Genomic DNA, 13156 nt, shown 5'->3' with positions numbered 1-13156 from the left:
GAATGAAAGATGTCCCTAATCTGGATAAAATTTTTCTGCAGAATTTAATTTGTTTCCTTAATAACATCGGGCAGACCGATGTTAAAATAATAATGCAATAAACCATGGTGTCTAGATCTCCTCTACAAGTCTATGTGGAAGTGGGTGGGATTCTGCTCATTTTTTTCTGGCTACGAAAATCAAGCCATGCTGCCATTTTTAGTTTAATTAATGTCTACTTAGCCTATGATGAAAATATTGTACCATAATTTATAGACCAGGTATTAAGCATGATGCCATCAGGAAATGGAATTTAACAGAACAATTCCCAATATAAAAAAGAGAGCACCCCTACTTTTTGGGGTTGGCAAGGAGAAAGAGATCAGTTTCCATTCGGTAGATCATAGCCAGTCATGCACTTCCGTAAATTGCAGATGTGACAATAGGAAGCCCTGCATCCCATCATTGTGACCTGCCAAGACAGTACAAGCAGTTCAGGGACCTAGGCCATAAGATTTGGTATTCTTCAAACAGAACCAAGGACAGCAAACGGACGAAAGAAACCCTTTATTTGATTGAACTGTTGTGTTTCAGAAATATGACCTGACCTGAAATAGGTGATACTCTTCTCCCTTGTAAAAAGTTTGAAAAAGGTTTTACTTTGCCTTAATTGGCTTTTTTAATCAAATGTTTGTTCAAATTATATTTCCCCTTCTGACCTGTTTTAGAGCTGCTTGCTGTAAGAAGCTATAAGCTATAAGTAAGGCAGTTTCGCCTTTCTTACCGTGCCTCTTGAAAGCTCTGTAGAAATGTAGGCAAAAGCTGTTTTATCCTCAAATAAGTTACTGGAGAAATCTTCCAAGGCAAGAAAGATAAGAGTTGTCAAATTTCCAAATATATAGTGCTACTTCCAACTTAAGAACTTTTTTTTTTGTCCAGTTCCTTTACTCGAGGAGTTTCAGGACTTCTCTAGAAGATGAGGCTTGAGTTACTTGTTTAAACTTCAAAAACTTTAAACTAGGACACTTTTCCCCCTTTTCATTATAAGCTCAAAAGTAAGTGAAGCAGCCCCTGACTATCTACAGAAAGAGACCACTTCTGATTTTTCTCGAATCAGACATAGAAAACCAGGACAAAGGATCAGAAGTCAGACATAGCCCTTGAAAAACTGAGAAAATCTAGGCCTGAAAATGTTAAATACCTTAATGCTTAAAGTGACATTATTTTAATATTTCTCTCTGTAGATTTGAAAGGCTAATGCACAAAAATCAAGTCATAATGAAACATTAAAAATTATTTCTGCTCATACTCTGCTTCTCTTTTCTTTAAAAGTTCCCCCTCTCACACCCACAATCTGTATTGGGGGCACTAAAACAGATTTTCTTATACTTTGAAAATGAAAAAAAAAACTGGCACTGCTTTTTTATTATTTCATTTATTTATAGTTGCATTTATATCCCAGCTTTCTTCCATCATCATACCTGAGGGGTATAGATAGATAGATAGATAGATAGATAGATAGATAGATAGACAGATAGATAGATAGACAGATGATAGATAGATAGATAGGTGTGTGTGTGTGTGTGTGTGTGTGTGTGTGTGTGTGTGTCGTATAATACATGTGTTCTGTGGGATGAGCTGGAGACATCAGCTGCTCCACATTGTGCCCCTGCCTCCTGAATACAATCTGTGGTCCGTCTATCTATGCTGACTGCCAAGGCACTTCCGGTTCAAGATGCTGACTTTTAAAGCCCTTCAAAGCATAGAATCAACACATCATAGAAACCACCTCTGCCTATTTTGGCTGCTATCACAATTACATTCCTCAAATGGGGCCCTGCTTCATCTTTCATCAGTGCAAGGAGAAGCAAAGCCTTTATCATAATTGCCAAAGGCTGTGAACAGTCTTCCTGCGGAGTTCTAAAACCGAACTTGGTAGCTGCCTCTGGAGAAAGGCTGCAAGGAACACCTATTTCAGCTAACTGCTGTGGCTCAGTGGGGGGCACGAACAAAGCCTGAGTTAGTAAAAACTGCTTTGGGGTGGGGTTTTTTTGTTGCATTTCCCCTGCTATCTTAAATACCGTTTTGCTTGCTTGCTTGCTTGCTTGGAAGCTGTTTTGAGGCTATGACAAAGTGGCTTAGAATTCTAGGCAGTTCTAAAAAATTGTCTCCAAAGAATGGAAGAAGGATTGTTAAGCATATCGGGTCGGATTCAGCTAACTGGTCCCGCTAGCAGAAGCCAATGCAAGGGTTTACACAAGCGCAACAGTCCTTCTCCCCCCCCCCCATGACCCTCATTGGCTCGGGTGCATGTGGTAGACCCCCCCAAAACAGCACACAGGGGGGAGGAGAAGTGAGGTCGCTCCATTGGGCTTAGGCTGATGAAACATTTGTAATGTTGAATTCCTTCTCCAGATTGCTTTTTTGGATTTGAAGGCCTTACTGCTGAATTCATTTACTTAAGTATAAGTCCCACTGACAGGTGGTGCTGTAGGTAAAACCTCAGCGCCTAGGACTTGCCGATCGCATGGTCGGCGGTTCGAATCCCCGCGGCGGGGTGCGCTCCCGTCGTTCGGTCCCAGCGCCTGCCAACCTAGCAGTTCGAAAGCACCCCCGGGTGCAAGTAGATAAATAGGGACCGCTTACCAGCGGGAAGGTAAACGGCGTTCCCTGTGCTGCGCTGGCTCGCCAGATGCAGCTTGTCACGCTGGCCACGTGACCCGGAAGTGTCTGCGGACAGCGCTGGCTCCCGGCCTCTAGAGTGAGATGAGCGCACAACCCTAGAGTCTGTCAAGACTGGCCCGTACGGGCAGGGGTAACTTTACCTTTACCTTTACCTAAGTCCCACTGAACCAGGTATGTCTGACATATTATTGCACTACAAATGTTTTACAATAGAACTGAAGAGGTCTTGTGTATACTGGATTATAACCTATGGTTATAATCTAGGTTTAGGTTATAACCATAGGTTATAATCTAGTATACGCATGACCTCTTCAGTTCTTTTGTAAAACATTTTTAGTGCAATAATATGCCAGACATACCTGGTTCAGTGGGACTTACACTTAAGTAACCTTAAAGCACAAGACTCTGTGATAGTTTGACTGACATAGGCTTGTCCTGCCCACAATTACAACCTCGGGTTAAGTACTTAATTCGTTCCGGAGGTTCGTACTTAACCTGAAACCGTTCTTAACCTGAAGCACCACTTTAGCTAATGGGGCCTGCTGCTGCTGCCGCTCTGCCAGAGCACGATTTCTGTTCACGTCCTGAAGCAAAGTTCTTAACCTGAAGCACTATTTCTGGGTTAGCAGAGTCTGTAACCTGAAACATATGTAACCCAAGGTACCACTGTATATTAAAAATGAGTTTGAGAATGCTGTTGCCATTAATGCTGTCCAAGCAAGCTACCCATGTACATCCTTTCCCCTCTGTATCTTATTTCATAGTTGCTAAGAACATTTCTCAGTTGATTCATTCTCTGTTGCGTCTTGCAGCTGGCTATGTTAGAATTTCCTCCCAAGAAGCTCTTTGGAAACAAAGATGAACGAGTCATCGCAGAGCGTCGGAATCACTTAGAGGTAATAGAATTTTATTTTTATTTTTTTTAAACTACTTCCTTTAGATATATTTACACGGTTCTGTCTGCTTGACCAATAGGAGCCATTTCCATGTGGTAGAAATTAAATAGCCCATTGGTAAATGGGCAATTGCGGCTGCTTCATTTGGCATGGAAGATGGCAACAGTATATCATAAAGTAATGTGGCACATAGATCAGAAAGATTCTTATGGTCTTGTAAAGAAGCATCGTAGGAGTTGTAGGAAATATGTTCATTAGAGGGCTAAGAGGTTGGGAATGAGATGAGTATTTAGAACAGAGGGAAGATTTTATAGATCTTTTTGATTCTGAATTATTAACTTGCTGTTTTGGCTCACATCAAAAGTAAAGGGAGCTATATAGACCCATAAGAACGCCCCACCAAAATATGTATAAGGGCAGTAGTTTTATTAGACCACCAAAATATCACAAAACAGTATGCAAAATTTCAAGTTCTCCAGAATTCTCATTATAAAAGTGTGACCAGATGCAGATTCTGTGGCCTCAATACCAGCATTACACACACAAACACACACACAGAGAGAGAATATTACTACATGTACTTCCCTTTAATGCATTGACTATTCATGCATGGGACAGGCACTAACTATTAACTACTGTATCTCAAGAGTAAAGAAAACAAAATTCTCATAGAATCTTAGAGTTGGAAGAGTCCTGGGGGTCATCTAGTCCAACCCACAGCAATGGAGGAATCTCAGCTAAAGCATCCATGACAGATGACCATCCAACCTCTGTTTAAAAACCTCCAAGAAAGGAGAGTCCACCACCTCTCATGGGAGTCTGTTCCGCTGTCAAACAGGTCTTAGCGTCAGAAAGTTTTTTCCGAATGTTTAGTCGGAATCTCCTTTCTTGTAACTTGAAGCCATTGGTTCAAGTTCTACCTTCCAGAGCAGGAGAAAACAAGCTTGAGCCATCATCCATGTGACAGCCTTTGAGATATTTGAAGATGGCTATCATATCTCTTCTCAGTCTCCTCTTTTCCAGGCTAAAAATGCCCAGCTCCTCAATCAGGCTTAGTTTCCAGACCCTTGATCATCTTGGTTGCCCTCCTTTGCACACATTCTAGTTTGTCAACATCCTTCATAAATTGTGGTGCCCAGCATTGGACACAGTATTCCAGGAGTGGTCTGACCAAGGCAGAATACAGTGGTACTATTACTTCCCTTGATCTGTACCCTATACTTCTGTTGATGCAACCTAGAATAGCGTACTGTACAGTCCTCTCTCAGCAGTATAAATGTCTAACCATGGTAGAGGTGCATAGCTGGCAAGCGTCCCTTATATGGCGGGACAGTCCCTTATCCCAGCGCCATGGCCCGCTGCTGTCCCTTATTGATGATGTCCCTTAAATTTCCCGGGTTTCAAAGGAAGCAGCTCCTCTCCCTCCCTGTCGGCCGGGGAGGAGGGAGGCTCCAACTGTGTTGCTTGGCTGCATTGCTCACCCAATAAGGAGTCTAAGAACGACTGGGAGGTGGAGCTTGCATGCCTTGTGCCGATCAAATCGGCCACGTTGCCTGGGGACTCGCCTTTGCTCAGCGCTTCCCAGCGGAGAGGTGATGGTGGTTTTCCTTGCTGCATCCCCTTTGCCAGGTTGCTGCACTATGGGAACCACAGCTTGAGGCTTCGTTTGGCTGCTGGCTGGGCTTTCTGCCTTTGGCTTGGAGGGGCTCAGAAGTCAAACATACCTGTGCTAGGAAAATCCCTTATTTTGACTGCTGATCCCTTATTTTCGAGGCTGCTGGTCCCTTATTTTCAAATCTGTAAGTTGACAGCTATGTAGAGGTGCAGGACCACACGGGCTTGCCTCACCCGTCAACGTTCTCACATTCAGCAAGAAGATCTAAAGGAGGGTTGCATATGACCCACCAAAAGCTCAGGGGGAGGGGACGACGACAACATGGGGACCCCCAGCAAATAGGCAAAATATTTAGTTCCCCATCTCCCACACATTCCCCCTGCCCTTTTACATTTCCCCCCAGCAGTTGCATATCAGCATTGGGCTTCCCCAAGTTTTCAGCAATTCGTTCTGAACTGGAGCTCCTAAGAACACCCCAAAACACATCCTTTTAAAGTGTGTTTTGCTGCTTCCAAGTGCACTATTAATAGTACCAGTCTGAAGGTGCCTACTATGCCACAGCCAGAAGATTAAGGCTCACATCGATTGCTGCCAAAGGCATCCCAGCAGGAAAACAGCACAGCAATCAGCATAATTAGGTCAGCATTCAGACAAAAAGTAGCTCTCATTGTGGACTACTTCTGAAGGCATCTCAGTGCTAGAGAGCCAGCTTAACAGCAGTCAGCAAAACACCATCCGGTTAGGAGGCACTGGTGGAAATAAAATAGAAGTGAAGCAAATTAAACTTCGGGGGGAAGCATAACTGGAAGCCAACCAAATGAACTGTGTTTACATCAAACAGCCTGGCTGGTCCCTTCATTTCACATAGAAAGTCAGTTTATTCCATAAGCAGACGATCACATTCGTCTGAGGTCAGTAGGCCAAGACAAGATTTTCTTTATGGAACTGGCTGGCAGCAGCTGAGATACTGTCTCTGCTTGTCACCTCGAGGGATAGTGCAAAAGGCCATTAGCACCAGGTGGCTGCCTGTAAAATCTGAGCGCTGCTCCTTGATCAGGAAGCAAGGTTTGCTGGGCTTTGAAAATTGTCAACTGTAGATATCCACATGCAGCTGGGAAGCAGAGAATGACATCCCTGTCAGTAAATGTTTATTGCTTTGATGAAGGATGCTTCTCACCTAGTCAGTAGCCTAGTAGTATTGTTTGCATTCTCCTGCTAGTTTGCAAGCATCTGACTTCAGCAAATTTAATGCATATGTAGGAACCAGTTTCTGTGCAGGAGAATCCATGGTGGGATGTGAACCTCAGTGAATGGTGGTTTGGTAGTTGTTATTGGAGGAAATGTGTGGATTCAGAAATAGCCCATGGTAAAACAGAGTTCCGTTAACTGGTACAGTTCTTTCATTTTTAGCTTTCTGTGAAAAGCTTTCTCTCACATCAGACTAGACTGCACAGAGCATTGAAAGGTATTTTTTCTCATATGGGAGTTAAAAGTATTTCAACGGGAAATTAAAATGAAATATAAACAATAAGATTTCTCAAAGATTAAGAATTTTTTTTGGTCAGAAAATAGTTAAGCAGTAATGTGTTCTGTCGCTGCTGCTGTTCACAGTAGTTAGGTAAGACTTTGAAGGGAAAGTTTCTAAAAGAACTCACTGAGCTAGCAAAACGATATCTGTGGTTTATTAGTCCAAATTGCAGATAGGGACTCACAGCACTCCTCTTCACAAAAAACTTCCCTGAATATAGACGTTAGGGAGAACAGTTCTTGCTGATCCTTTCCCCTGACACCCTAGTTTTCTGTATGCATGGATTTATTTATTTGGTGAGGTGGAGCATTCAGTCATATGTGTCCCCACCTGCAGTCTGAAGTGAAGGCACCTAGGCATGAGTTTGCCAGCTCAGTGAGAACTAAGCCTAAATCTCTGCCTTATTTTGTCAACTTTTAATTTAGTGGTCTATGAGGGCCTGTTGCATGGTAAAACTCTAAATTAATTGTTCAGCAGTTTAAGTACTGCAATTTAACTTTAAAGCCACCCTTGCTTAATTAAATCTGTCTTGACTGACACAGCCAAGAATTTTGTTGATTAAAGTTAATGAATAGAAGTTAATGTTGTTTATCCATTCATGCCATTTGATAACTATAAATAGGGGAAAGCTGTCATTATTTGACTGTTTTTAAAACCATGGCTGTGCGGGTGTGTGTATTTAAAGAAGGGAAAGTAAAGCATGACAAAATTTAGTATTAAAATTACTCCCCTTGAAAAGTAGCAACTTAGCCGCCGTTGGACACCTGCACCAGGTTTGTTAAGATGCAGTCTTTTGGACATCACAAAATGAGCACTGAACAACTCTGCTCTTGGGATGTGGCTGTGAATGTGTGTCATGTCTGACTCTTCGTGACCCCATGGACCAGAGCATGCCAGGCACGTCTGTCTTCCACTGACTCCCACAGTTTGGTCAAACTCATGCTGGTAGCTTCAAGAACACTGTCCAACCATCTCGTCCTCTGTCATCCCCTTCTTGTGCCCTCCATCTTTCCCAACATCAGGGTCTTTTCCAGGGAGTCTTCTCTTCTCATGAGGTGGCCAAAGTATTGGAGCCTCAGCTTCGCGATCTGTCCTTCCAGTGAGCACTCAGGGATGATTTCCTTAAGAATGGAGAGGTTTGAACTTCTTGCAGTCCATGGGACTCTCAAGAGTCTCCTCCAGCACCATAATTCATAGAATCATAGAATCATAGAGTTGGAATAGACCACAAGGGCCATCGAGTCCAACCCCCTGCCAAGCAGGAAACACCATCAGAGCACTCCTGACATATGGTTGTCAAGCCTCTGCTTAAAGACCTCCAAAGTAGGAGACTCCACCACACTCCTTGGCAGCAAATTCCACTGTCGAACTGCTCTTACTGTCAGGAAGTTCTTCCTAATGTTTAGGTGGAATCTTCTTTCTTGTAGTTTGGATCCATTGCTCCGTGTCCGCTTCTCTGGAGCAGCAGAAAACAACCTATTTCAAACCTAATTCAAAAGCATCAATTCTTCGGCCATCAGCCTTCTTTATGGTCCAGCTTTCACTTCCATACATCACTACTGGGAAAACCATAGTTTTTACCATACGGACGTTTGTTGGCAAGGTGATGTCTCTGCTTTTTAAGATGCTATCTAGGTTTGTCATTGCTTTTCTCCCAAGAAGCTGGCGTCTTTTAATTTCATGGCTGCTGTCACCATCTGCAGCGATCATGGAGCCCAAGAAAGTAAAATCTCTCACTGCCTCCATTTCTTCCCCTTCTATTTGCCAGGAGGTGATGGGACCAGTGGCCATTATCTTCAGTTTTATTGATGTTGAGCTTCAGACCATATTTTGCACTCTCCTCTTTCACCCTCAATAAAAGGTTCTTTAATTCCTCCTCACTTTAGGTACTGTTTAGAAAAGTCACACCAAATGGCTACAGCATTATGAGACAAATGGAACATGTAAATCCACATTATAACATCTTATTACATCATATATTGTACCGCATATGTTGGGTTCTGCAGGATATTTCACAGCTTGTTGATGAAGATACCTTTGTTCAGCATGTGATTGTTATACCGGCCTACACTGTAACCCGTCTCCAACATTTTTGTGACCCATGCAATGCTGACTTATTGCTTCATTGCACATCTAGCAGTAGTTGACTTCTGCCTGTACTGCTGATAGCCACTGCTTATCCTGCATCTGTTTGTATGGCCACCGTCACACCACAAAGTGTGGTACTGCACTGATGCAGCACACTTTGTGCCCAGTAGTTCATAAGCATAGCTTTCCGTTACTGCTGTCTCCTGTTCTCAGAAAATACATCAGTTTAAATTAACATGCTTGTGAGTCAATTTATTGGTTGACATCACAAATTTGCTACCTTCAAAGGAAATTGCCTAGGAAATATTCTTCTTCTCCCCAAGTCTGGCTCCAGAGTGTGGAGTTCAATGTGTTCCAGAACCACAACAAAGGGCACGCTGTCAGTATTGGCTATTCCAAGCAACTCATATATTAGGTAACTTTTTTGAAACTGGCATGGTATGATTTTGAAACTGGCATGGTATGCTAGAAATCTCAATTTGGCCGTCTGGCCCAGAGCCTTTGCTTTCTTAATGGCTCATTACTTTTCCTTTGTTTTCTTAATGGCTTATCTCCTAGGCGATTGATTACCTCTTGAGGAAACTAGCCTGTCTTTAGCTTTTAGCTTTTAACATTTGCTGGGTCCGGGGATTAAGTGCCTAGCACCCACAAACTCATAACATAAATTCATAACAATAAACTTCTTTTGTCTTAATGACTTTCCACTTTCCTGTTTCCTTTTGCCCAGTTGTATTTAGTGCTAATTAACACAGCCATTTCTTGTCATTAGGTGCTTTTCAGATAAGTTATGTCTTTTTTGGAATTGCATGTGCAGCTTAATGCTTGCAAAAGGGATTCAGCATATGGCCATTTATTCTTACAACACTTGCCTAAAAAACACAAGATTTGTCGGGTTTCTATACAGATACTTATGAGGTTAAAAGAAAAAGGGTGTTCCAGGTATTGTGCCTCAGTTCCGTGTTAGGTGTAAAAATAAAGCCTACAAAAATCCCGACCTTTGAAACACTAGACTTCCTGAATCTCTATCCTGGCTTTCATTTGCTGCCTACACGTCAAGATAAAGGAATAAACAAATGCCACGAATGTTGCAGTACATCAAACCGAGTTGCTTAAGGCTCTGAAGGGCATATGCTACTAGTTTTATCAGATTGAAGAGTCGAGTTATTATATAAACAGCATCACATTGATGCCTAGCAGTAGACAGTTGTAAAAGAAGATCGTGCAATGGAGCTTGCTTGCAGAAACGAATGGAATTTCATCCTCAGGATTCAGTTTGGTGACATGCCATCATAACAAAGCACAACACAGAATGATTTTTATATGGGGAGGAGGGGAAGTAAGGCAATATTGTTTTCTACCCAGTCTCCTTCATACTTTATGGCCACTTCTGTAACCCAAAGATTATCAACTTGTCATTATCAGTTTGTCATTTAATAATCTGAATCATTGGGGTTTCTTCAAGCCTATTGGTCAGCCCTTTTGTATTAATCCCCATGACGGGGTGAGCTCCCGTTGCTTGGTCCCTGCTCCTGCCAACCTAGCAGTTTGAAAGCACGTCAAAGTGCAAGTAGATAAATAGGTACCGCTCTGGCGGGAAGGTAAACGGCGTTTCCGTGCGCTGCTCTGGTTCGCCAGAAGCGGCTTAGTCATGCTGGCCACAAGCTGTACACCGGCTCCCTCGGCCAATAAAGCAAGATGAGCACTGCAACCCCAGAGTCGGTCACGACTGGACCTGATGGTCTGGGGTCCCTTTACCTTAGCACTTGGATGGTGGGTTATAGGGGTTGGCCATTCACATTGGGCTGATCCCAGAGCTTCAGAGCTTTGTAGGTATCATAGCAGCTGCCCAAACCCCAATATGTGCCTTCAAAGATGTCGCTGCTGCCTTCAGAAAACCAGTGGGGGTCAGCACTGTTTTGTGGGGCTGTGGCGCAGCATTTATTCCTCCTGCCTTGGACACTTGCCCCCTATGTCCTTTAAGACACCAAGTAAGGAGACACCCAAAGCTTCAGAAAACCAGGTGCAAAGAGAAGACTTGCCTGAAGCAGAACAATGCAAAGCAGCACCCCACCCTGAAGAACTGAACAGCACGTGGCATTTGCAGGAACAAACTTGCCATGGCTCTTCCTTAAATACAATCATTTAGGCAAGATGTTAATCACTGTAGTTGCTCATATGCCTTACCCTATTTCAGATAAAATGTGGGGGGGAAGCCAGTCAAATCAAGGAGAAGGGGAACTCTTCTGAAAACAGTAGTAAGGGAAACATTTATGTTTTTCTGGTGGGATTTTATGCAACTGTGCTCAGTTAGGAAGAGCTGTCAAAACTGCTAGTTAGATGTCAGTTGACAAAAAATTATTAAGAAAATTGTTTGTGTTTCCAGTTCCAGAGCTTTGCAAGAATTGCTTTAAGGCAGCACCTTATTATCTTGGCTTCTCCAGTTTTAGGCCTGCGTTGTTACTGTTCCTCTTTTTCTTTCTTTCGTTTTTGCTTCTTTGACTCAGCCAGTTTGACGTTTTAAAAGATTACTAAATTGCTACTTTTTTCATTTTGGTCATATATTAACTTTTTTGAAACTGGCACAGTATGATTTATATGCTAGAAATCTCAACTTGGCCGCAGATGGTTTTCATTTTAGAGGAAAAGGAGGACGAAGTGACTAATATTAGTGTGTTTCTGGGGGGGAAATACATTGTTTTCCAGTTTAACCTTATTTAATTTCCTTTGCTGTCAGATCAGAGCAAATTTTTCAAATGTGCTTGCCAGTCTGCGCCGGGGCTGTGTACCTGTATAGCTTTCAAACTGTGATTTTCACGTTCAGAGCTCGAGTGTATCAATAAAGCGACCACTCAGGCAAGGACGCAAGATGCACTTTGGTCCTGTCCCTTTTCAGAGCAACCTTATCAATCATCCCTCAGTTTTTGATTTCACCAAAGGAAGTTGAGGGTGATGCATGTCAAGCAGTTGGGTTAGCCGTTTGCCAGGACCACTCCAGCAAATGACATCCTGTCACTGCTGACCCAGAGATGCGTAGGAAATTCAATTCCTTTGTTGTTGTCTGCAAATGGATTTTGACAAGACTTCTTTTAACTAGTGCTCAAGAGGAAAGATGGATTTCCTTCACTAGCCAGGCATATTCTGAACTTTTCAAACAGGGCCTTAACACATCCCTAAAAAAAACAGATTCACAAAACTACAAAACCCCTGTAAATTCTAGGTTCCCCCAACAGTTTAAATAGTGTTGCTGCTGTTTTCATCTGTGGCAAAGAACATAAGCTTTATTGCTTGTGTGTGCTGTAAGGAATATTAAATCCTAGGGATTCTGAATGAATTTAATGTTATATAGTGGTGCCTCGCAAGACGAAAATAATCCGTTTCGCAAGTCTCTTCGTCTAGCGGTTTTTTCGTCTTGCGAAGCAACCCTATTAGCGGATTAGCGCTATTAGCGGTTTAGCGGCTATTAAAGGCTTAGCGGCTTAGCGGCTAAAAGGCTATTAGCGGCTTAGCGGCTTAGAAAAAGGGGGGGAAAGCGAAAAAAATCGCAAGACTTGCAAGACGTTTTCGTCTTGCAAAGCAAGCCCATAGGGAAATTCGTCTTGCAAAGCGCATCGAAAAACGGAAAACCCTTTCGTCTAGCGGGTTTTTCGTCTTGCGAGGCATTCGTCTTGCGGGGCACCACTGTATATGGGTGTAGTAGGAAGCATTATTGTAGATAATTATTGCAGCTTGAACTTTACTTGCTTGGACATTTAGTCGGTTTTGTAAGGCTCAACATAATGTGAGGTGCACTGGGAAACTCACTAAAGCAGAGATCGGTGCAAGAAACACCTGCAGATTATAATGCTACGTTTTACCTGGGTGTGAAAAAGCAAGCTCTCAGCTATGCTGTTACAGACAATGGCTTCTCTCCAGTTCAGAACAACCGTTGGTAGAAATGCAGACTTAAAAGTACTGGTAGAAATAATACAGTTGTACCTTGGATCCCAAACGCCTTGCAAGTAGAACATTTTGGCTCCCGAATGCTGCAAACTCAGATGTGAGTACTCTGGTTTGCAAATGTTCTTTGGAACCCGAACATCCGACGGGGCTTCCGTGGCTTCCAGTTGGCTGCAGGAGCTTCCTGCAGCCAATCAGATGCTGCGCTTTGGTTTCCGAACATTTTGGAAGTTGAATGGACTTCCGGAACGGATTCTGTTCAACTTCCAAGGTACGACTGTAATTAGTATTCTGATTCTTCTTATTGGCGGGCATGCATACTACACCTAGATTTAAATCTAGAGCTTTTCAATGTATGGCTCATGTTGTAAATACTTCAAAACATTGGTTCTTAACCAGCTAGAGATATAGGACAAAGAGTTCTCCGTT

At 42.8% G+C, this 13156-nt stretch overlaps 1 protein-coding gene and 1 long non-coding RNA gene across 5 annotated transcripts in view; one reads left to right on the top strand and one right to left on the bottom strand.

Moving 5' to 3' along the window:
* The window catches only part of LOC308584500, a 37353-nt gene that overhangs the window by 5993 nt on the left and 18204 nt on the right, over positions 1-13156 (bottom strand). The gene's annotated exons all lie outside the window — the stretch shown is intronic.
* The window catches only part of LOC308584333 (kinesin-like protein KIF16B), a 94569-nt gene that overhangs the window by 74755 nt on the left and 6658 nt on the right, over positions 1-13156 (top strand). For all 4 annotated transcript variants that reach the window (XM_081188970.1, XM_081188969.1, XM_081188971.1 and 1 more), the window contains one exon: positions 3477-3560. In XM_081188970.1, the coding sequence (XP_081045096.1) occupies positions 3477-3560 (84 nt within the window). The remainder of the gene's footprint in view (positions 1-3476; positions 3561-13156) is intronic.

This window comes from Podarcis bocagei (genome assembly GCF_964188305.1).
Source record: "Podarcis bocagei genome assembly, chromosome: 3".
NCBI lineage: Eukaryota > Metazoa > Chordata > Lepidosauria > Squamata > Lacertidae > Podarcis > Podarcis bocagei.
Note: the sequence above shows the minus strand (reverse complement) of the source record. Positions and strands in the feature narration are given on the sequence as shown.